The sequence below is a fragment of the Thermobia domestica genome, chromosome 2 (genome assembly GCF_964235325.1).
Source record: "Thermobia domestica chromosome 2, izTheDome1.hap1.1, whole genome shotgun sequence".
Lineage (NCBI taxonomy): Eukaryota > Metazoa > Arthropoda > Insecta > Zygentoma > Lepismatidae > Thermobia > Thermobia domestica.
In genome coordinates this window covers 348,181,463-348,204,524 of record NC_137455.1, presented here as the reverse complement: position 1 = coordinate 348,204,524, position 23,062 = coordinate 348,181,463, and the positions used below count along the sequence as shown (strand labels likewise).

The following is a 23,062-nucleotide window of genomic DNA, read 5'->3' as shown; positions in this document are numbered from 1 at the left end:
GTTTGATTTCTTCTATTTGAATGTAACGTGGCAAGAAATTGATAACGCCAACCAATCAGAACTGTGTTTTTCGTTTCTACATCCGGGAGCATTACTCTCCTGAGCTAGTCCTAGGTAGGAAGTAGGAACGAAAAACACAGTTCTGATTGGTTGGCGTTATCCATTTCTTGCCACGTTACATTCAAATAGAAGAAATCAAACGATTGTGGTTGTCGGTCTTCGTGGCCGAATGGGCTATCGTTATAAGCTAGTAACGAAAATCTCTTTTGGCGTAAGTTCAAACCCGACCCCAGGAAAGTTTTTTTTACATTTTTATAACACTTTTTACATTAAAATAATATGAAAATAATATTCAAAAAAGTGATTACTTTTGTGCAGATAAGTAGTAGTAGTAGTAGGAACGGGTTAGAAGCCCGCAGGGCTCGTTTTGTTCCCCTTGTACTCCATGATATAAATTTTGTGACCAACTTAAAACAACTGGCTAGGATGGCGCGTAAAACAGCTGGCTAGAGTAGCGCGCGAAAAAACGTACTTTAGGGAGCATTACTCTCCCGAGCGGGTCGTTGATTTTTCGCTAAAGATCGTAGAGAGATCTAAGCTAATCTTCAAACTCAAGCTCCAATCTAAACTACATGTACTCGTAAATTTTACAGTGTCATGAAGATCACCAACTATCATGGATACAGAAGATGACGTACAGTTGTATAATTGTGTTCATATTTATATACAGAAAAGCACTGGTAACTATATGCTCTATAGATCTTTGTGTACACATAGAGAAATTTCATCTTTTTATGAAAGGAAAAAATGAAAATTCAATATTAATTAATAATATATTATTTAACTTCTCGAAATAAGGAAAAAGCAGGAGATTGTTAACTTTTCATTTTATTTCGCAGTAGATCAGTAGAACGTGAAAAAAGCAGGAGATCCTTGCAAACTCAGTAGCTCTGGCAACACTGACCGGGCAAGAAAGCAAGAACAGAACGGAAATAGCTATGGCTTGAGGAAACAAATGACACGCTATGCGCAAAATTTCCTTGTAGTAGACCATGGCGTCAGCGTGGAATCCAGAAAAGAAAAATAGTGACAGAGAAAGGTATTGAAAACTTATTATTAAAGTTTAATTTACAATATCATTACTTGTACATTACTAGGAGCATTAAGCAGACGTAAGAGACATAATTTATTTTCTCTCATACATTATATACTTCGAGTATAAAAGTGACACCTGTTATACATAAAATGATTTTGAGCACGAATTTTGTGGTTTGGCGAAATAAGATAGAATAAACAAATTCAACTAGAGGCACTAACACATATGCCACTTAAGAACTAGAATATTAATGGCAAAAGTGCATTTTGAGCTAAACATTCATAAAAATTGATATTTAACTTAACCTATTACGTGAAAATAACTTATTCTATTCCTCCAATGACATCCTGTGACAAAATCAGTTGTTCTGCTCAAAGTGCACTCTTACTGGTATGAAAAATTTGGGTTATAGTTAAGGAGCCGTACTTCCCATTTAGGGAAGGACGAGAAACGCCATACTTTCAGGAATTATTCATTGACTATCTAGGATGTTAAAAAGTAGGTAATAGACTGAGTTCTTGCCCTTGTACTTAGGGTGTTTAGGTAGTGCAACAGTAAGATGTATCCTCGTGCACGGGAGATGAGAAGTAGCTGTTCTTAACTATTACCGAAACATCGATAATTTTTGTAGTATTTTTCCAAAAGACACGTTTTTATGTCATGATTTTCCGTGAAGTGGGTATACTAGATGTCAGTTGTAAAAATACGTTTACATTATTTGTTGTGCTTTAAATGTTGCCCTTATACTTACTAATGTTATTTTCTTGGGGATAATTTTGGAACTGGGGAGCCAAAATCAGGTAAAATCACGTTTACAGGAGATGTTGCGTAAGTGTAATTACTAAAATAATGTAAGCTAATCTAACCTAAACTAACCTAGCCTAAACCATCGAATACACAGAAAATATAGGAAGGAGATACGAATTTTGGTAAATGTTTAGCAGACGGGGTCCAGAAGTACGTAAAAAATGCAAAATTTACGGGAGAAATGGAAGATGCAAGTACTTCGGATAAACATAACCTAACCAAATTAACATAAAGTAAACTTAAGTAACCTAGTATTAATACAAATAAGCGAAATGCCATTTTTTTTTTCGAAAATTACGCTGGAATCCTACATTAATATAATCTAACATAAACTAATTTAAACTAACCTAATATGAACAGAAACTACAGAAATTTTAACACTTTTTAGAAAAAGTAGCTGGACTCCTTCTGCTAAAGATTGTCCCGAATTTTAAGCAAAGAATTTTGATCTCCCAAATACAAATATCCTACCTTAAACTAAACTAACCCAAACTAGCCTAACCTACTTAAACCGTCAAAAAATACTGATAATATAGCAAGAAAGTACGAAATTCAAGCAAAACATTCTGGCCTCCCAGTTCCAAAAATTTGCCTTTTCTTTTAACATTCCCAATTAATTCCTTACAGATTAGAGATGTGCGTGCAAACTAATTTGCCATAAAAACTATTCGGCTAAGGTTCTGCTGATTGCCTTTTATCGGAGGAACATAAAACTTTGTTAAACGTTATTTTAATTACTTATGGTTGAGTTAATACCTCACCCATAATTTATCTGATTTCCCTACTTCTGTATCGCAAATATTTGTTAATTTCCTGCTTTCTTCATTCTTCACTATCTAAGCATTCATCCATATTGTATTATACTGCAGCATCTTTCAAATGTTCAGTGTTGCAAACTCGATCATATTCGGAAATATTAAAAACAAGTGGACATACGACATAAAAATCCCAAGTGCATAAAATATTAACCAACCTTAAAACACAAATCAATTTGTGCTAGGTGGTCACCAAAAAGTACGAATATTATCGATTCGAGTCAGAACATGAGCGCAGCAGGTAAGCTTGCGTGCAGGTGAGTCCGTAGAGAGTAGGCATTCGGCAACGTTCGGTATACGCGTAAATGAGATTGGTGAAAAAGCACTCCATGTAGAATTATAAGCACATACATTGCGTGTGACAGAGGTTTATGATCACTGACAGTTCCTAGGTTATTAAGTCAGTAGATTTGATTTGTCAGTAGACACTGACACATTTTGCTCTATTATCATTTTATGACTTTATAGATACCGTAGCAAAAGTGAGTGGCTGCAGACAAAACTAGCTTGATTAATCAGAGATTGTGGCTTGAATATTTTTGACCTTTGTAAGTTACGCCATGGACATTTTAGTTGCGCCAATCCAACAAATTTTGTTTTTGTGTCTGTTTCTTAATCATTACCACATTTGTTTACGTGAATGTACACAAGTAAGATGTTATCTTTTTAATCAGAATTGATACAATTGTTAATCCAGGTGTCTCTCATCTAATAAGGTAACCAAACAATGCTGTTGATATCGAAACCTATTTTTGATAACAGCACATTACAGAGGACATAAAGTACTTAATAAAAAGAACTAATCTTTCTGTGTTCAAAATTTCAGACTTTAGCTAATACTTTCAATTGCATACACTACAATCTTGGTTCGGAGCCCACAGTAAGGAAGGGTTAAGGAATTCAATATACCACAGTAATATATGGATAAAATGGACAAGCTCCTTCCGGATTTTTTAATATACTTGCCAAAAATAGACCATCAACAGTTTCAAATCTTCGAAATAATCTTCACCTTCCATCAAATTTACCTTTAAATGTTCACATCACTGTTGAAGCTAGATATTTATCATTGCAGAATCATATTTCAATTTTTTTAGTAGTGGTAAATTAAAATTAAATATGGCGAAGACTATCAAAGTGTATTTAGTTAGTTATTCTCGTAAATTTGAGTATGTTATGTTTTCTTTTCACACGAATATTAAATGTAAATACTTTCCAAGTATTTTGAACTAGGAAATATGGAGGCAAAACTCACTTGTAAATACGCCCATGTAATAATTTGTGAGTGGCTATATTTCGAAAGCAACTGCGTCCTTCCTTGGTGAGATACTGTAAGAATGTAAATATAACAGGATGCACACCAACCCGCGGATTTCGTAAAGCTGTGAAATTCGTTAATCTAGGTCTAGAAAATTTTCAAACTTAGAAAAAAAAAAAGTAAGTCGTTTTCAGTCGCAGAGCTGTGCTGGGTCACTGTTTCAAATTTAAAAGCTGCAGTGGTGAAAGATGACGCGCCGTGGGTTCCAGCACCGGACAGTTTTTATTGTGCGGTCCATAAGGGTCATTTTTATAAAGTTTTCTACCCTGAAATTGAAATATCTTGGACCATGAAAAAAAGCCGTGACTTAGTTTATTTAGTTTGAGTGGGAATTATGTGACGTGAAACGAACGTTTTTCTTTCTGTATGTTGTGTTATATTTGGTAGACGTTCTTTATTTTCTGTTAGTTATTAAGCTTTCACTATTTTAAAATATCATTTTACGCTAAATATGTTTTCTAAAAAAAGAAACGTATATTTACAGATGGATATGTATCTACCCAGCATATATTAATAGTAAAAAAACAAGGGCAGAAGGAAGGAGAATCCCCAAGAACAAGGTAAGATTATCTTTCTTTAAGTTAACCAAAGTGTCACATTTTATTTCAAAATAATTAAAACAATAAATAATATAAATTTTCTACACAGGCTTTCTTGCTTAATTAATACTTTGCATTTTTCAAGTTCTGCAGTAGCACACCCAGAATTTTGTACAATATGTTAATAATAAATCTTGTATCAGACCACTCTGTAAAAGTAGTAAAAATTTTATCTTGAAAATAATCTTCCTTCGGAGCACGTATGCTTAGTGATTTTCGTAAAATTGGTGAATTTAACATCCAGAAAGCGATTTAGTGAGGTGTGTAAAAATGTTTAGTGGGAGTTATAGAAAAACTCATGTCGGGGAAGTGTAGTGAATTTCACGAAATCAGTTTATTCTTATGTGATACCACTTAAAAAAGAAATGGGTGTTAATATTTAGTACGAAATACGAGAAATAGGGACATGAGCATCTGTTTTGTTTGTTTGTTTAAGATAAGATAAAACAGTATAAAGTATATATCTAGCTAGCAGATACTCTTCATCCACCACCGATTTGCTCGATGTGACACGCACGGGACCTGATGATGACTCTGCTTTAGAGTTTCCACAGGATGAGGTTTCGTCGGAAGAGACGGAGAGGAACAGCGTGCCAGGTCGCGTTGGAGACTCTAAAGACCTTCAATGGTACGTGGAATGCGCCGAACGAGACCCTGTTTCAGAAACCTAAAGCCACAGAAATTCATGAGTGATGCGTCCGAGAACTTGACAGGAATACACGAGAATGACATCACCTTGATATCCAACTCGGCCTCATTCTGTGTGTAGTAAACCGGGTATTGTGGTTGGAAGCCTTATCCATATGAATGGAGACGTTCCTATTTTCCTGACCGTACGGTCGAGAGGTGTGGGTCGCATAGAGAGGGACCATAACATACTCCTTGAAGTAAGTCACATTGACCTTCACATTAAGTAGCACCCGCACAAGAGAAATTGCACTTCGACTACAGTATCCGACTGCCACCATGTAACTAAGTGGAAAGTTCTTCTTGCATTGACGAATCCACTCTGATCCCACTGCCCTTGAATCGGTAGAAAATGGCTCATGCGTTAATGATGTCATCCATGTACAGAAACCCTTCAGGGTGACGACCTACTTTCACTTGTCATCTGCGAGGTACCGTTCATACAGTTTCCTGGGGTTGGTAAACCTTTTCTGGGAGTGTCGATCTGTCAGAGGATGACCCCATGGCTTAATGTCGCATCTCTAGTATAAGGTTAGAGTGGATGATGATGTAGACAGTGCCGATGGAGATGCCGTGTTGTCTGGCCAAACTCCGTTATGTTTGAGAGTTCATCATCTCCTCACGGCGAATGAGACGTACTATGCCCGGTGATGTCGGTTTCGCGTCTTGTTTCTGGGAGTACCCGTTCTGGCGGTAGTGCGACACGTCTGTTGGTGACACGTTGTACGGTGGCTTTACTGATGTCCAAACCAAGCTTCTTGCAATCTTTATCTCTACTCCAGTGCGCATTGGAAAGTCCGCAAATGTACACCTGCTAGTGATCCGTGATCTGCACAGCCATACCTGCATCGATGGCACTCTCCTGCGTGCATTTGACTCACCATTACGCCACGACAGACTTGTTTAATCTTATTTTGAACAACTTTCTGTATATTTTTCGTTGTGGAAGTTTATTAACTTAATAGTTTACCAACTAGTGAATATTTCTTTCCTTAAAAATAAATTCAAAATGTAATCAGCCAGCTCTTCTGTATTCGTATTTACGTTTAAATTGAGCATTCTTAATTAAATTAGTAAAAATGATGGGTGGAAACTCTAAATCCGTTGATTGCGTCTGTAAGATTTTTATTGGATGTTTTCGGCCACTTAAGGTGTGGCCTTATTCACCAAATTAAGTGAAGATGGTATTACTTTAGAAACACATTTTGCACTTTTAGAGCAAGGAACCAAAGTTGGAAAGCAAGTTCTTGTTAAACTGGCTGCTTATATAGAAAAACATTTTACGGCTAGTTCTCTTTGAAAAGAAGTAATAATTTATCATTAACAGAGGGGGAGAGAGAGAGACTTGTTAACACTAACTTTACATAAGAATCTCTCTTAGGCTATGAGTCTATTTTTCTTCATTAACTAGTTCACTTCTCTTCAAACATCTTTGTAACAGTTAAACAATAATTAGTGATATAACAAGTTGTTGATTATGTGATCATTAGTAAAAAAAAAGGAAAATTCAGGTTCTTTGGCTATTAACCTAAACTCCGGGTACTGTGGCTGAAAGCCTTATCCACGTGGTGAAGACGTTCCTTTTCTCCTGGCCGTACGGTCGAGAACTGTGGGTCGCTTGAAGAGGATCCATAACATGTTACTAAACATGTTAAGTGTAGTGAGCTCCTTCGTGGCTTAACGGTTTGCGCGTTGGCGTGGGAGACTCGGGTTCGATTCCCGGCGGGAGCTGGGGGGCGCGGTGGCTCAGTGGTAGAGCGTTCACCTCTGGTGCTTGGGGTCCTGGGTTCAAACCCTGCTCCCGCCAAGTGAACTTTGTGGTGGACAAACACCGTGCTCGTGGGTTTTCTCGGGGTTCTCCCGTTTCCTCCCACTTTCTTCATTCCACCATTTTCACTCATCTCCCATCATCACCGTCTCCTTTAGCCTAACCGGCATAACCGTGGGACGTAAAACTTAAAGATTTCATTTCATTTTCCCGGCGGGAGCTCATGTAGTTCAGATTCCACGTTAATCAGTAGGTCCACGTCTCATATAGCCTCGCTGCTGAACGGAACGTTAAACTCGAAAATCAACTCAACTCAACGTTGAGTGTAGTAGGTTAACTATTGAAAACACAACTTAATATAAAAGAAAACTTTACAAAAGGTAAGTAAATTACACTGTGAATAGCTTCTCAGAGCTGTTACTGAATTATATGTTATAAACCAGTATTTGCAGGAAGACCAAAACAAATAGCTCAGATTCTGCTTTTAACTAAATGTTACATGCGTTAATAAAAAGACTTAAATGAACATGATATGAGAAACTGTCAACCCAAGTCAAAGGTTTTTTTTCTGACGTGCATGACTAATACGATCTCAGAGGCGGGACAGGACGTTTGGGCGCGGACGTTTCGGCGCTGCTGTTTGGGCGCGAGGTACATAGTAAAAATCACAATTTACGACATATAAAGTAAGCTAGGCACTGAGCGCGAACATATATACATTTCCTACACTTCTGTTTTTATCTGTATATTTTCTAAATTAAATAGTTTAATGCGTTTGTGGTATTTGTTGCCTAACCTCGTCATGGACTGATTTTTCGCTTGTTGACTATTCTTGTACTTCTGATCTAATAATCTAATTTTTGTATTATATAAGAAAGCTAGAAAATGGAGTCAGACGAACTGTTAATAATGCCAGGGTGGTATCTAATTTATAGGTCCAGGCCGCTTCCTTCCTTCCCTTTCCCCGGATTGTGTTCTCCCTCAAACGTGACGGGCTAAATGGCCTTAGATGCCGAGAGCCCAGAAATCTAAAAATCCTAAATCCTAATCGAGTTGAGGGAAAGATGCTAATACAGGGTGTCTAAGACATTGAGTTTAGGAACTGCAGTATGCCGTATTTCTGGTATCATACTTTTTTATATTAACATTCCAATATAAAAATCAAAACTTAACACACTTTTTTTTTTCGTCCCATTGTAAGCATTTAATCTGCATTAAAGAAAGTGGCGAAAGGAAAAAAACAACGATTTCAAAGTGAAAAATAAAATCTGAAATGAAATCTTTGAGCTTTACGTCCCACGGTTATGCCGGTTAGGCTAAAGGAGACGGTGATGATGAGTAATGAATGAAATGGTGGACTGAAGAAAGTGGGAGGAAACGGGAGAACCCCGAGAAAACCCACGCACACGGTGTTTGTCCATCATAAAGTTCACTTGGCGGGGGCTGGGATCGAACCCGGGACCCCAAGCACCAGAGGTGAACGCTCTACCACTGAGCCACCGCGGCCCCCATAAATGTGAAAAATATTGTTAAGTGTAAATATATTGGTCATTTAGCCACTAGAAATGTGTTTGACATTCACACTTATTGCATAACTACAGTAGAAGGCCTGTTTAATTTTTTTAATGGAATAGGCTCTTATGTATGTAATGCAGTCAATCATATCTAGTTTGGTCTACTTACCTTTGGTTTGAAAACTTATCAAATAAAAAGCGTACTTAACTTTGGCTGAAACTTAAATTTACAAAATGTAATTGTTAATTCAGTTTTTAGAATTTTGAAATTACAGTATTTCTAGTAAAACAAAATCCAGTATAATTCAAGGACTTCCACTACAGTAGACACCTTGTGATATCTTGATTGGAACTTAGTACTCAGCGCCTAACATAATGACTTTTTAATTTAACTCGCGCCCAAACGTCTGGCGCCCAAATGGCTTCGCGCCCAAACGTCCAGTGCCCAAACAGCGGGGCCCAAACGTCACGTACCGCTCAGAAGATTCGTTAGTTCCCTCCGTCTGCCTCGCTTGGTAGTTACCAAGACCAATGATGCATCCCCGTCCCCCTCCCCCCGATTCCAGGTTCCTCATTTTATTACAAATTTTTACTTACGAATTCGTAATTAGATTCTAAACTGTGAGTCTTTAGCAATTAAAAGTCCCATTAACTTACATATTACCTTTGTCCTTGAAAACAGTTCATTTTCGAAAAGAAAACATTAATAGTCCATCAAGATTACAGTCTCAAGATTCTCTTTTTTCTATTACATTTGACCACTAAAAACTTGTAACTTATTTGCATTTCCATTATATTTTTTTTCACATAAAATCTCTGCCCTCATAACATTAATAATGCAATTTGGTGAATCTCATTTTTTCCCCTATAGTGTTATATTATATATATATATATATATATATATATATATATATATACATTGTCATATTTTGATTATAAATTTCATATATTAATAATAATAATAATTTAATTTTTCCCAAGTTTTCGTTTACGTAAATTAGGTAGTCATGTGGTTATTTAGCTAGCTTATATGTGGGCGTAGTGATATAATGATCAAGTTTGTTAACCCATTGAAATGCATATATTTAGGAAAATTCTTCTCAATTCTGTGAATTTATATTATTTTAGTATTTTCGTATTCTAAATATTCGATTTCGTTAAATGTGATAAATATTTTAGAAATTATTCACGTAGAAATTAAAAACAGGCGGATTATATTCATAGTCTTGTGTGTTTACATTCCTATATGTTTTAATGTAACGTTGCCATGTAAACAGACGTGTGAACCCGTGATTTGTTGAATATCTGGGGTTGAGACTACGTACTCGATAAGGTTTTTAAATGAAGTGCGGAATTTCTATTCCCGTATATATGTTGTAATTTTACTGATTTAGCAGGAGTAAGGTACACTCATGTCCAAAATGATTGTCGCATATCTATGACTGTCTTCTTGTAAGAATATAATTTGATAATGATTTTGCAGGGTACTTTTAATACTGATACTATGTGTATAATCGGAAAATGTATATTTGTGGTAAATTTCATAGGAAAAGAATTATAAATACGAAAATTAGAATGAGTAAAACAAAATGTTGCTAAATGATTTTATATTATCAAGAAAATTTTATATTCGTTTTATTGTTCTTATTTACTGCTCTTTTGACATGAAATTTTCCACATACAGGTCTTTGCCGATTATACACATACTAACATTATAAGAAATACCGGGCGAATTTATCAAATTATATTTCTACAACAACATATTTATAGACATGCGACAATAATTTTGGACATGAGTGTACATTAGACATCTGCCGCCTTATCTAAAGGCCTGACTACTGCAGGAAATATATTAGTCGAACTCTTTGGTATGGCACTAATCACGCGTCAGAACGACGACCCTGCATAAGGCCCCTGAAGTTTAATTAGTGAAGACCAAAAACAAGTATTGAACTGAAATTGTGGAAGAAAATCTATTAAATAAAACAATTGCGAAGTGAACAGATAGACTGTTATTTCATCAGTGACAACTTGTTTCATATGCTCGCTGATCAATAAATTTTTGAACATTTCCTTAAGCTGAAACATAATTTTAGTTGAAAGATGTTTCAAAATGAAGGTAAAACTAGATATAACGTTTTGGAGGTTTTAGTAGTGAAGTTCAAATTACTTTTACTAGGCAGAATTATTTTGAAAGCATGAAAAAGGCAACGGACATGATTCGTGGTTAGTTTTGTTTTAATCCCTCCTGCCACGGAGAGAAATGGCTGTATTTCCAACATTGTACAGTATTTTACTACATGCCTAAATTATTAGGATTTTGGCAGAATGAAAGTGTCTTTGTGAATAAAAATGTAACTTTGTTTTTTCCAATTCAATGACCAAAAATTTATAGTTTTAACAAAATTCTTCAAATCAGTTTTGTTCTGTAGAATAATACATATTATTGCACATACAGTCGCAGCAAATAAATATCATTGGAACAGACACAGTTTAATGGATACTTTTATTTTATTTAGAATTGTTCTTTGGTGGTGTTTACAAAAATATTTCGACTTGATTATCTTCCTATTTTGATTCTGGTAATGATGTATGCTTATTAGAGTAAGAAAAGTTGATCAGATTGTGGTTTGATAATATCTGTGTTTAATTATAAGTAGTGAAATGTGAATTATAGAATAACGAGATTTCTATTTACGTATGGGCCCGGGTTCGATTCCCGGCGGGAGCTCATGTGGTTCGGATTCCACGTTAATCAGTAGGTCCCGTCTCATATAGCCTCACTGCTGAAAAGGGACAATAAACTACAACTTAACTTAACTCAACTCTATTTATGTATGGACCAATATTAGAGTAAAATTTGATGTATGTTATATGTGCAGAAACCATGCAAGGCTATTACCCTATCTTGGATTTGGTATGTATATTAACACTGCATGAACATAAAATAATAGTTTAATATTTCAGAAACTATGCGTAAAAATGAAATGAAATGAAATATTTTAGTTTTATCCCCTTTAGGGTAAGGGAGACAGTGATTAAGACAAGTGAATCATGATATAAGTTGTAGTCGAATGAAAGATTGGAAGAAAACGGGAGTGCCCCAAGAAAACCCACGGACACGATGTTGTCCACCACAAACTTACTTGGCCAGGAATTGAACCAGGGACTCAATGGACAAGAGGCAAGCGCTCTACCAGTTAAGCCACCATGCCTCCTTCAGAAACTATACGTGTAAACACCTAAGTACAACCTAGTATGAAGATATGTAATCAGGGTGTCTATCGGTCACGAAAGTCACGAAATCAGAAAACGGTCATGAAAGTCACGAAATTTAGCTTTTGGGTCACGATTTTTTTTAACTGTGTAAATGTAAGTACAGATTGGAAAATTTTGTTTTTCGTTTTGTAGGTCTTTTGAAACATGTTCAAGTAGAGAGAAGATGGACGCTTCTAGATCATTTTAGTCCTCATTACAGTGTTACCCAATGAAGTTCACTCACGTGAACAAAAATAAATGTTATACTTCCAGGCTGTGGAGAATCCGACACATCAGGAAATCCGAGATGTTCTTGCAGCAGCTGGGTTAAAAGTGGGAGTAGAAAATAAATTGTACTCCCGTGAAAGAAGTAAAGAGTTGCTATACAGAGGCCGTATTCGTGTCCAGCTGAAAAATGACGATGATTCGCCTGTTAATCCACAATACCCAACACGTAAGTATCTCCTAATACTTTGTAGTACTGGGTCATATTCTTACAAAAATACAGAGAGTTTGACATTGTGAAACTACGATAGACTTTCACACTATGTGAATTCAGTATTGGGACCGGAAGCTCTATTACGTCTACAATAGAGGGATAATGTGAGAGATAGAATCTATTCATCGGACTATGAATCCACGTCTAAAACAGCTTCTCATTATCTCTTACAATTATTACCATGTAGGAATTTATATTGAAACCGCAACTTGTACTACTAGTTCGTATTACGAGGGTCATCCAGAAAGTAATACTTCCAAGATTACCTTTATTTGTGTTTGACAGTATCAGTGGAAAGCTTGGAATGTCAACTACAAATGGTGCATCATTTTTCAACTTGCGCCAACACGAAACAAGATGTTTCATGCCATCGGCGAAAAATTGTGGTAGCTGCTGGCGACACTAATTCCGAACTGCTGCTTCCTTCACAACTATAGCGTTGGCTTTTAAGGTGGTCCTTAAATTTAGATCCTTAATTTGGCTCGCAGTCGCTTTAGTGTCAAGTTAGACATTTGAATACCCGTAGTAAGAAATTGAATTCAATGACAGCCCGTTGTTTCAACCAGACGTCACCACTGTATGCCATGGATTGCTCCATTACTCTGGAACGGGAAGAGATAGGGAGGTTAAACAAGTGACATTCTATAGCTTAAACATCATTGCATTAATGATAAACAGTTCAGATGTTTGCAGCACTATCAGTGGGCTTGGAGGTATTACTTTCAAAATCACCCGAGCATTAAGTAGGATAATAAAATTGAGATGAAAATCTTCCTGGAATTTGGAGTTAACGCGAGAAAACAGTTTATCGCCTCCCGTTACCATTTTTGCTCTGTAGGAATCAATATTAAAGCTGGAAGTGCTAATTCATTTTTCCCACTTGTGGTTGCAATAAAGGATTACAGTCGGAAATAAAAACTATTCTTACTGTACTGAATTCATTAAAAAAAAAAAAAAAAACTGCTTGCTGTCTGTGACCTTTTTTTCACCGTAGTAATGAGTTTTGAAACCAGAAACCGTAGATTACTGCTACTTTCGGTTTGCATATGGGTGAGAAAGGTCAAGATGAAAGTTACCCTTGTGACGTTCATTCTATATGAAAAACCCATTTCCCGCGAACTTTTATCGTTTTTGCACTATGATCGATATTGAAACTGGGAGAAATAATGCTTTTACCACATCCGATTTTAGTAGAGATGTACAGGCGAAGAAAATCTTTTCTTGAGACTGAAGCTGTTCGAAGAAAAAAACTTTGTTTCTATCTGTTACTGTCTTCTGTGACGATCAACGTTGAAACCGAAGATGGTTAATTTCTAATGCTCCCGGTTTGAATAGAGGGTTATCAGAAGAGATGAAATTTATTCTTAAGACGCTGAATTGATTGCAAAATATCTGCTTCTTGATATTTGCAACTATTTTTGCTTTGATATCTGCCGACAGAGCCGTTCTATAAGACCTCCGATACTTATGCATAGCATAGGTTGGAAGTAAGATTATGTCTGAGTTTCCGGTGGTCGCGGCTGTCACCTTCTTCTAAGCCTTTGAATAGAAGTGTCTGAAGGGTTTGATTAAGTTTTAACCTAAGTAATGAGAAGAAAAAAGAAAGTCAGCTCTACAATAAATACTTTAATTTGTGATTAGCAATAATCCTGTTCACAATTCTGCTGTTCCTCGTTTTCTCCTTCTTCCATGATGTCAGGACTTTGTTGATTCCGATATTAAACAAACAAACAAAACACACATTGAACAAAGTACGATGTAATTTCTGGTTATAAAAATTTTTAATTGTAGTGATAAATGACTATCGACAAATTCACAATATCATTTTATTTTCTACTTAAGGTTAACTATGTATGTTCAAAGAAGAATATTTTGTGTAGATGTGTGATTTTTAAGCATACCTTTAATATATGGTTTGAAGTTGTGCAAGACCTTCATATTTTGACTAATGTTTTAAAAGGTAAATATGATGATATCGGTAATTTTAGACTTTTGTACGCTATTTAATTCTAGTTTGTTACATTCCTTTTCATCATTCCGTTGTACGTATCCACTCTCTCATTCACACATAACCTAATGTACTCCAAATGACATCTCTTTTTGTATGAAATAATTTTAAAGACATGTTTCTGTTTCCTTGTATATTTATTAGTGGTTTTATAGCAAGCTTAGAATATATGTGTTAACCTACGAGGGATTTTCCGAAATTGCGAAAAAAAATCCATGTTTCTCTGGCGTTCCGAAAACTTTTTGCTAGTCATAACCCTTTCCTATTTTTCCATTTATGTACCGCGGAATAATTCAGGCATAATAATAAAAATAATTTAAACCTAGTAAGCAAAGTTACAAGAAACTTTGTGGACAACCCTGTATATTTGAATGTATGCATACACATTACAAATCTGCGTGGAAGAATACTGGAAAAGCACAGAAAAAAGTGAATCAATGGAAAAGCTGAGGATCCAAATCTAGTCGTCCACTTACTTACTGTCTGTATCCTGAGTCACCATACAATTGGTTGTCTGCATTATTTTGCTTATTCATTAAACATTAAGTAACAAAACAACTTGTATCAGTATTTTTTATAGGAAATACACTTCTCTCAGAATATCAAACGAAAACTTCTTCGTTTAAAATGTAAAGTAATTGTCTCATCGTAAAGCGTTTAACTTTTTGTGAGGGATTCTTCGTTCATTTTCAGGCATCGAGAAGTTGTGCTGAACAGTATTAATATCGTTCATTGATTTTGTTGAAATTATCTCGTTTCCTCCCAACCATATTTAACTCATCAATTTTTCTATCTCGCATTTGTATCCATCACCTTTAGCTTACTAGACAGATCTGTGAGATGTTAAACTAAGCTTTCGTTTTCTTTTCGTTATGGGTATATCTTGTTCCATAGTAGCAACTCCCATCATTGTATCTAAACAACGTATGAACGTCGTAAAATTCTGCTTGCGCAGGGAGTATGTGAGCTAGGTTGAGTAAATCAGAGTCAGGAATCGACTCCCACTACCGGGTTTCATTTATAAAAATCCTCTAATATGATACAACAGTCTAAATGCGAGGTATAAAAAAGATAGGCCAAGACCTTGCAGCTTTGAGGCAGGATCTCTACACAGCTCCGGGCAAGATAGTAGCGTGGTGTAGGGAACCCAATACTCCGAAGCAAGCAGGAGGGGGTTAATAATTACAGTTCCCCGAAACAGGCTAAGCAACTGAGGTTGGGATCCCGACAGAACTCTGAGCAAGCTAAGCCAGGTGGAAGGGAAGCCTAGAGTTCCGCAGCAAACTACAGGCTTTGAGGTTAGGTTTCTGCCACGGCTCCAAGCAAGCTAGAGGAGGGTAGACCAATCGCAGACTGGTGACTATCCGTCGAATCCTCTTCATTATATAGCGCTCCGGCAGCGGTAGCACTACTGCTTCCGTGTCGTCATGTGACATGTAGGTGGTGTTAGTGGTCCGCCATCTGCTTCTTGTAGTAATCCAACCTGAGGTGTAGTACTCCATCGTAAATACATGTGGTTGTTGTTTACAAACAGGAGCACGTGTGATTGTTTATAAACATAAGCACGTGTTGCATTACAATATGCTTTAGACATGATGAACATAGGGACATATAATGGTATCATACTGCAGATTAGGATCCCATCCATGTGCGTGGGTTTTCTTGGGTTCTCCCGTTTCCTCCCACTTTCTTTATTCCACCATTTCATTCATTTCTCATCATCACCATCTCCTTTAGCGTAGCCGGCATATCCGTGGGACGTAAAACTTCATTTTTAGGGATCCCATGGACGGATTGCACGTAATTGTCAAGTGGAATACGTGTATTGACCAATATTCAGTCGTGTCTTTATTATTTATCTCACTGCTACCACTTCAGTTTAAAGGAAAATTGATTAAAACATTTTGTTTTCCAAGTAAAATAGTAATATCTTAGTTCAAGTTATTATTATGTTTCATTTTAATTCATCAGGTGATTCTTTGATGCTGTATCTTGGAGAGATGATTCCGAAGTTGAAAACAAGAATGCAGAAACAAGGTGGAGGAGACCAAGGACAATCCCAACAGTCAGGCGGTGGGGCTAAGAAGAAAGGTCGTGGCAGGAGGTGACAGAACAAAATGCAAACTTAATTACGCGGGAAGATTCCTCATGGTGATACGGTTAAGTTAAAGGGTGTTGCTTTCTGGCAGTCTGTAATGTATGTGTATATATACGTATGTAAAAGAAAATTATCATTAAAAACTCGCAATAAAACTTATGTATGTAAACCAATTCATTTCTTTTAATTTGAAAGGTGAAATCTCATGAGCAAATTATACTATCATTTAAAACTAACGCATGAATATACAATATATATATCAGGGGTAGACATGAGAAGACATAGTTTGAGCAAGTAAAAACAAAGTTACAAGAAATTGGAAATTATATCTTTTCAAAGTATTTTATTTCGGAAAAGTGTTTAGTTAGCAATCATATCCAGTTCCTTGGTTTTCCATGATAGATATAAATACCACGATGTCGTTTATATCAATTCGATATCTCAAACCATTGCAGATATGACAAAAATGGTTAAATATGATGTATTGCTTAAAATGGCGTATTTGTAAGAACTTTTTAAAACAATTTTCGATTTACTTTCCGATTCCTTGTATAACATTAAAGCAATACTTTGTGCTAGGTGTAATTCCAACAAGTTCTCGGAATAAGCATTGTTCCAAACTTCACCAGTATTTACCGTATTTCCAGAACAGTTTTGAGATACCGGATTACAGGGCTCATAGCGAGTCACTTTTTTTTTAACTAAAGGTTACTTTTTTTCGAGTTGGTCACTAAAAGTGCCTTTTTTTTTTTTTAATTTGTCACCAAATGTTACTTTTTTGGTAGGTAAAGTGACTTTTTCGGGTGATTTATGTTTTGCATTGGCAGTTTTCTAAGAAAAATATAAAAATAAATGGAAAAAGGCAGAAACTTATTACTCTTCTGAAAGCTTCAGTACTTGCTGCCACATGTGACAGTCAGCTTTATTCTCACTTCAGCTTTTATTCTTTCTAAAGCAGAGTGGATGGTTGGTGGATGCTTAAAGCTCTCTAGGTGGAGTTGAGAACCCTTCTTTGTCTTAACGCTCCGCTCAACGTTTCGTGTGTGTTTGTGTGGTTCATCATGTTCGTCTTGTTGGAATGCTTTTTGTATGTTCTTAAAAGTAGGTGAAGAATTTGAATATTTCATGACTTTGAGAACTCTCAATGCTAAGTTAAATATAACGTCTGGGATGAAGAAATTCGGAAATAGGCCAGAACTGGTTCCACTTACTTAGAAGCTTCTTGCATCTGCTAAGTCTGCTTACCGTAACTACAAAGCATACTTAGAAAACCTAAAAAAGGAGGAAGCTCAAAAAGAAGTAAAGATGAAACAAAAGAACAAACAACGAGAGAGGTGATGGAGAAATTGACAAAGAAAAAAAGGGGCATAATGAGATTTTGGTCACTTTTTCGTGTGCTTTTGGTCACTTTTCAACTATTTACAAGAGACCAGACCACTATGAGCCCTGAGATTACTGTAAATGGCATTATGGTCTTCACATTTATTCAAAACCACCTACGTAATTCAATGAGATGGTCGTTTAAGCAGTTTTACGAAATAAAGGCTTTTGAAATAAAGTAAAATTTTCAAAATCCCTTCTATCTTCGTTCCTATTCATTCCAAATCCATATCATCATATAGTATTAAACACTAAAGTACTTAGGATGTGCATTGCTGCATCCGTTACTTGCGTTATGATGTTATAGAGGCCACCAAAATTTAGTGTTTGGGATATTGTAGCGCCCTTATTTTGCAACACTGAATAACAAATGTCATATTGTATAAGTTTTGTTAAATATGTAGATTTGAAGTATTTAATAACCTCGGGGGGCGCGGTGGCTCAGTGGTAGAGCGTTCACCTCTGGTGCTTGGGGTCCCGGGTTCGATCCCAGCCCCCGCCAAGTGAACTTTGTGGTGGACAAACACCGTGCTCGTGGGTTTTCTCGGGGTTCTCCCGTTTTCTCCCACTTTCTACTCTTATTACTTACTTTTGCTAATTTATTTGTTTCGTTTATCCGTTCTTCATAATTTTGCTTCATCGCCCAATTTGTTAAGTACGTCTCAATTTCCGCCCTGTCTTTTAGCATTTCTACCTTTTCATTTCTTAGAATGGGGTTCTTTTCTCTTTCGTTTTGTTTTTGTTTAACATATCTCCAAAATCTTTTCCCTGCTTCTCTCCCTCCTGACTTAATTTCTTCTGCTATTTCTTCATTGAAAGTTCTTATTTCTTTCATTTTAGCTGTGTGTGTATCTTTCTTGCTATTTATATAGTCGTTCCGTGCTTGAATTACTTCTTCTTTCCCAATTTCTCCTTTCCTGAATTTCTTTAGTATTAATCTATGGGTTCGGCTTTTTTCTTTTCTTATATTTTTTGTTTCTATATCTTAGATTCAATCGAATTTTCTACTTTCTCTATAACCTTTCTTGCCTTCCTTCACAATTGTGACTTTAGCTGCAGCACTTTTAATTTTTGTTTCTAGAGATTCATAGGTTTGTTCATTTATGTATTCTTTTTCTAATCTCTTCCTATATTTCTTTACATCTTCTTTTTCCAGTCTTTTAATAGTAAGTTTGTTTTGATGTTTTTTATTTATTTTTTTCAGTTAATTTCTCTTGCCCTCCAGATCAAATAACTCCATTTTTAGTAATCTATGATCACTTCCTACACTGTAAATTCCCTCTTCATAACATCAAATTCTTTCACCATTTTCCTGCTTTTTTCACTAACAAGAAAGTAATCAATAGTAGTAGCTATTTCTCTTTTGAAGTATGTCTTCTTAACTAGCGTTTCTCTAATGTTCATTATTTCTAAATTAAATCCTCTACTAGTGAGTATAAAAGCTGCCCATTTTTGTTTACTTCTTCCGTTTCTATCAAATGTGCATTTAAATCTCCTTCTATTATATAATATACATTTTCTTATTTCATTTAAATCTTCATTTACACAATTGCATATTTCCGTGTTCCACTCTAGATTTTTTTCCGGTCTCCAATATATTACGCCTACATAAAATGCCTTTTTTTTTCTTTTCTTTTTTTTTTTTTTAATTTTATCTTTATCTATAAATGATCATTTACGGCCTTGGATTTACATCTTAATTTGTTTTCTATGATACTTATATTTTTATTTACTATAACTCCAACTCCTCCTCCTCTAATATCTCCAGTCTTTCTATTTCTTCCTTCCCACTTGTACTTAGTATCTTCCAAAGGTGGGGTAATTTCATCCCTCGTGTTTGTTGCTGTAATTAGCATTATGTTTATATTTAATTCCTCCATATTATCAATAATTTCCTTCCATTTTTCTATTTGAATTCCCCCTTCCTGAATATTTAAACAACCTATTTTTATGATATTTACAGAATTATTTTTCATTTCTGGCAACCTTACTCCATTTTGCTTTCCCTTCCAGTCAGTCATTCCGGTCCATAATTCTTCCAAGATTTGTTGTCCTAAGAAACACCCTCCTCTCCAATTAAAAGGTGTATTCCATCATTCGCTGCTTCATATTTGGTTAGTCTTCTATTTGCATCTACATATACCGTTTCTAGCTGTTTACGAACCCAATTTATGCCATTGTTCAACTTTTCTATAGTATGCTCATAAACATCATTTCTATATATTAATCCATTTACTTTCAGGATATAGTTCCTTACCTTTTTCTAGGAACTCCCACATTTCTTTGATTAGGTGCTTTCCGTTTCTTTTTCCTATATTATTTGTTCCTACATACACTACTATTACTTTTGGATTTTTATATTCTTCTTTATTTTTCTCTAGCATTTTCCCTAATACACTTATTCTAATTCCTGAGAAAACCTGGGTCTTAACTCAATATTTTTCGCAGAATTTCGCTGCACCTTTTAATATTGAATCTTCTATTACTAATACATCTCCTTCCTGTAAAATATTTTTAACATTTGGATTTTGTTGCTTATTTCTTACATTTGCATTTGATCTTTTTCCTCTTTTCACTATTTTCCAGAATTTTTCTTCTTGTTCACTTACTACCTGTTCTTTTTTATTTTGTATAACTTGCTGTTTTTCTTCTCTGGTTTTTTCTTCTCTTTTCTTTTACTTCATTTTTTTCCTTTTTCACTTTCTTTATCTCCAATTGTCTCTATCTATTCTTTCCTCAGGAATACTCTCTTTGGTGTTGGATTTTTCACATATTTCTTTTCCAGGTATGTACTCTCTTCACTTACATTGGGGCTTCTTTAAAATTTTGTTTCTTGTTTTTTCTTTGTCTTTATTACCTCTGCTCGATTCTTCATTTCTGTTTTCTCTTGTATCTTATCATCTTCCGTATCTGATTTCTTATCTCCTAAGTGCTTACCTGTGTTTATTTGTTTGATGTCTTTTTCGCATGTACATGACTTTTCTTGTATTTCTTTCTTCAGTTTGTCTATTTCTGTCTGAAGTTGCTGTATTATAGTTAATAGGTTTTGTACGTCTTCTGTTTTACTATATTTCCCTTTCTTTAAGTTTATCCATTCCCGTTTGCAGTTTTCACAGCTTCAAAACCCTTCTATCTCATTTTCGTCTATTTTACGTTTTACTTTCTTCATTTTTATGTCTCTACTTTCTGTTTCATCAGCTGTTATCTCTATACAGAATAGGTGAAACCAACTACCACACAGATCACAAGCAACCATTTTCTCTCCACTGTCGTTTCCTTTGTATTTACATTTTTGAAAGCAAAAAGTATTTTTACTTTTATCCATATTTATTTTAAATTTGGACTTAAAATATGGTAACTCTTTTCCCAAGTCTTGTTATTTAGAAAAGAAAAAAACATGCACTATTTATCTACTAAAGTATTAAGTTTCTAAGATATATTATTAGCTATATCAGAAAGTATTAGTTACACTCGATGCATATGCTACAACACTTACTGCTACTAACTGTTTTTACGTCCTTTTATGTAAATCTATATATGTACTTTTACCGCCTAATTTGCGTTCTTTTCTTGTGAAGGAATTTTCAAGAAGCCCATACTCTGATTATAAGTTTCTTGGACATCACTATTTAGTTCCGAAGAGACCACTCAGGTTCTTGATAAAACCTTGTTTTGCTTATGAAGTCTTATAAGTATAAGGGCACAATTTGTCCACTTACACATATTTAACCACTAATTTCCGATTGTTGATAATCGCTGTTTTTCCTTATGTATGAACTCGTGTGCACAAAGTTACATTATTATATAGTAATAACACTGACCAGTAATAACGGAAACCTGCCTTCCCAGAACAATTCACAACCATTCTTCACACAGTTATATGCACAAATTTCTCCAATTCACTTCAATTCACAACCATTCTTCCCACAATTAAGTTAGAAACAAAGACGACAGCGTGTCTGCTAGCACACTATACAGATGCACTTCAGGCCACTTTCAGCCAGGACTTCAGTTGATTCACATACTTCAATTTTCGAACATTTTAATATTTTTCTCTCTAAAGCTGTAATCCATAAACAAAACTACTCGCAGTCGACAATAAACCAGAGATTTAACTTACAAATATTTTCACCAAACCACATTCTATTTTATACAAAGCCACAACTTGCTCTTCACCACCATGCTCCGGAAGCAGGTACACGACTGGACTGTGACTCGAACCGGGATCTCCGGATTACAGCGCAAATGCGTTAACAAACCACTACGTTACCCTGTGCGCTTCCTGGCCAGCCATCGGTGCATAGCCACTCAGACCACATGCACTGTATCACAACCTCTGTTGTGCTTAGACGAACAAGTGTCTACAGTTTGACAAATTAGGAAAACAATCGATTTTACATCACACCACTTTCTCAATAGGTGCGAATTTAACTATATACAGAGTGAAAAAAAAAAAATGCACGACTGCATCGTTATTCGAACTGGGGTCTCCAGCTATGTCTATGCGTTAACACACGAGTTGTGATCAAGTCCATGTGGTCGAATTGGCTGAACACCGACATTAGGAGTGTATAGCTATTCAGGAAGCGGATTGGGTAGCGTTGTTGTTAACGCACCGGCACGTAAGCCAAAGATCCTGGTTGACTCGATACATGTTTTGCTGTTCGTATAATGTTAAATATCTCTGCTCCTCTTCCTATATTTAATGAATATCGATAACTATTGTATATTTTCTGCCTTTACTGGCAGCGTTATCAAGACATTAGACAAATCCATTAACATCAATATGGTAGGTATCAACTTTGTATGCTGAGAAATTGTAACATACGAGCGAACCAGGGATTATGTAGTTTCCAGGGTGATTTTCACCGTGAAAGTGTCTGAAGCTGTTATGCTTATTTTGCGAACAGTGAAGTAATCAATGATGTTATATCATATTCCGACTCTGTCCAAAGCGCCAATTGTCGGAGTTAATTTTGATTTCATTGCTCGAATGAGAAATGTTTCATAAGCATGACATGTTGTGAAGTATGAAGACTTCGTAATAACCTTTTTTAAGAAATTGTACAGGACCTAGTGTACGAGCGTCACAGACGTGTTGATATAAGTATTCTTCCTGTCATATTTATATAAGTGTACTTGTACGTATATAGATTTGATCGACACCTGCAGAATCCGACAGGTTACAGAAGAAAATCTGGAATCCTGTTTCGTT

General features: G+C 35.7%; 1 protein-coding gene across 1 annotated transcript; it reads left to right on the top strand.

The window, feature by feature from the left end:
- The first annotated feature begins 946 nt into the window (after positions 1-946).
- On the top strand, positions 947-16,640 carry Srp19 (signal recognition particle 19). The gene is made up of 4 exons (XM_081749251.1): positions 947-1,099; positions 4,521-4,596; positions 12,136-12,316; positions 16,341-16,640. The coding sequence occupies exons 1-4, from the start codon at positions 1,053-1,055 to the stop codon at positions 16,475-16,477; spliced, it is 441 nt and encodes a 146-aa protein (XP_081605377.1). The 5' UTR covers positions 947-1,052; the 3' UTR covers positions 16,478-16,640.
- Positions 16,641-23,062: the final 6,422 nt, after the last annotated feature.

Excerpts from the sequence above, each read along its gene's own strand:
- Srp19 (XM_081749251.1), top strand. The coding sequence starts at position 1,053 with ATGGCGTCAGCGTGGAATCCAGAAAAGAAAAATAGTGACAGAGAAAG. Across the intron at positions 1,100-4,520 it reads AAAAATAGTGACAGAGAAAG|ATGGATATGTATCTACCCAG; the intron begins GTATTGAAAACT and ends GTATATTTACAG. Across the intron at positions 4,597-12,135 it reads GGAGAATCCCCAAGAACAAG|GCTGTGGAGAATCCGACACA; the intron begins GTAAGATTATCT and ends TTATACTTCCAG.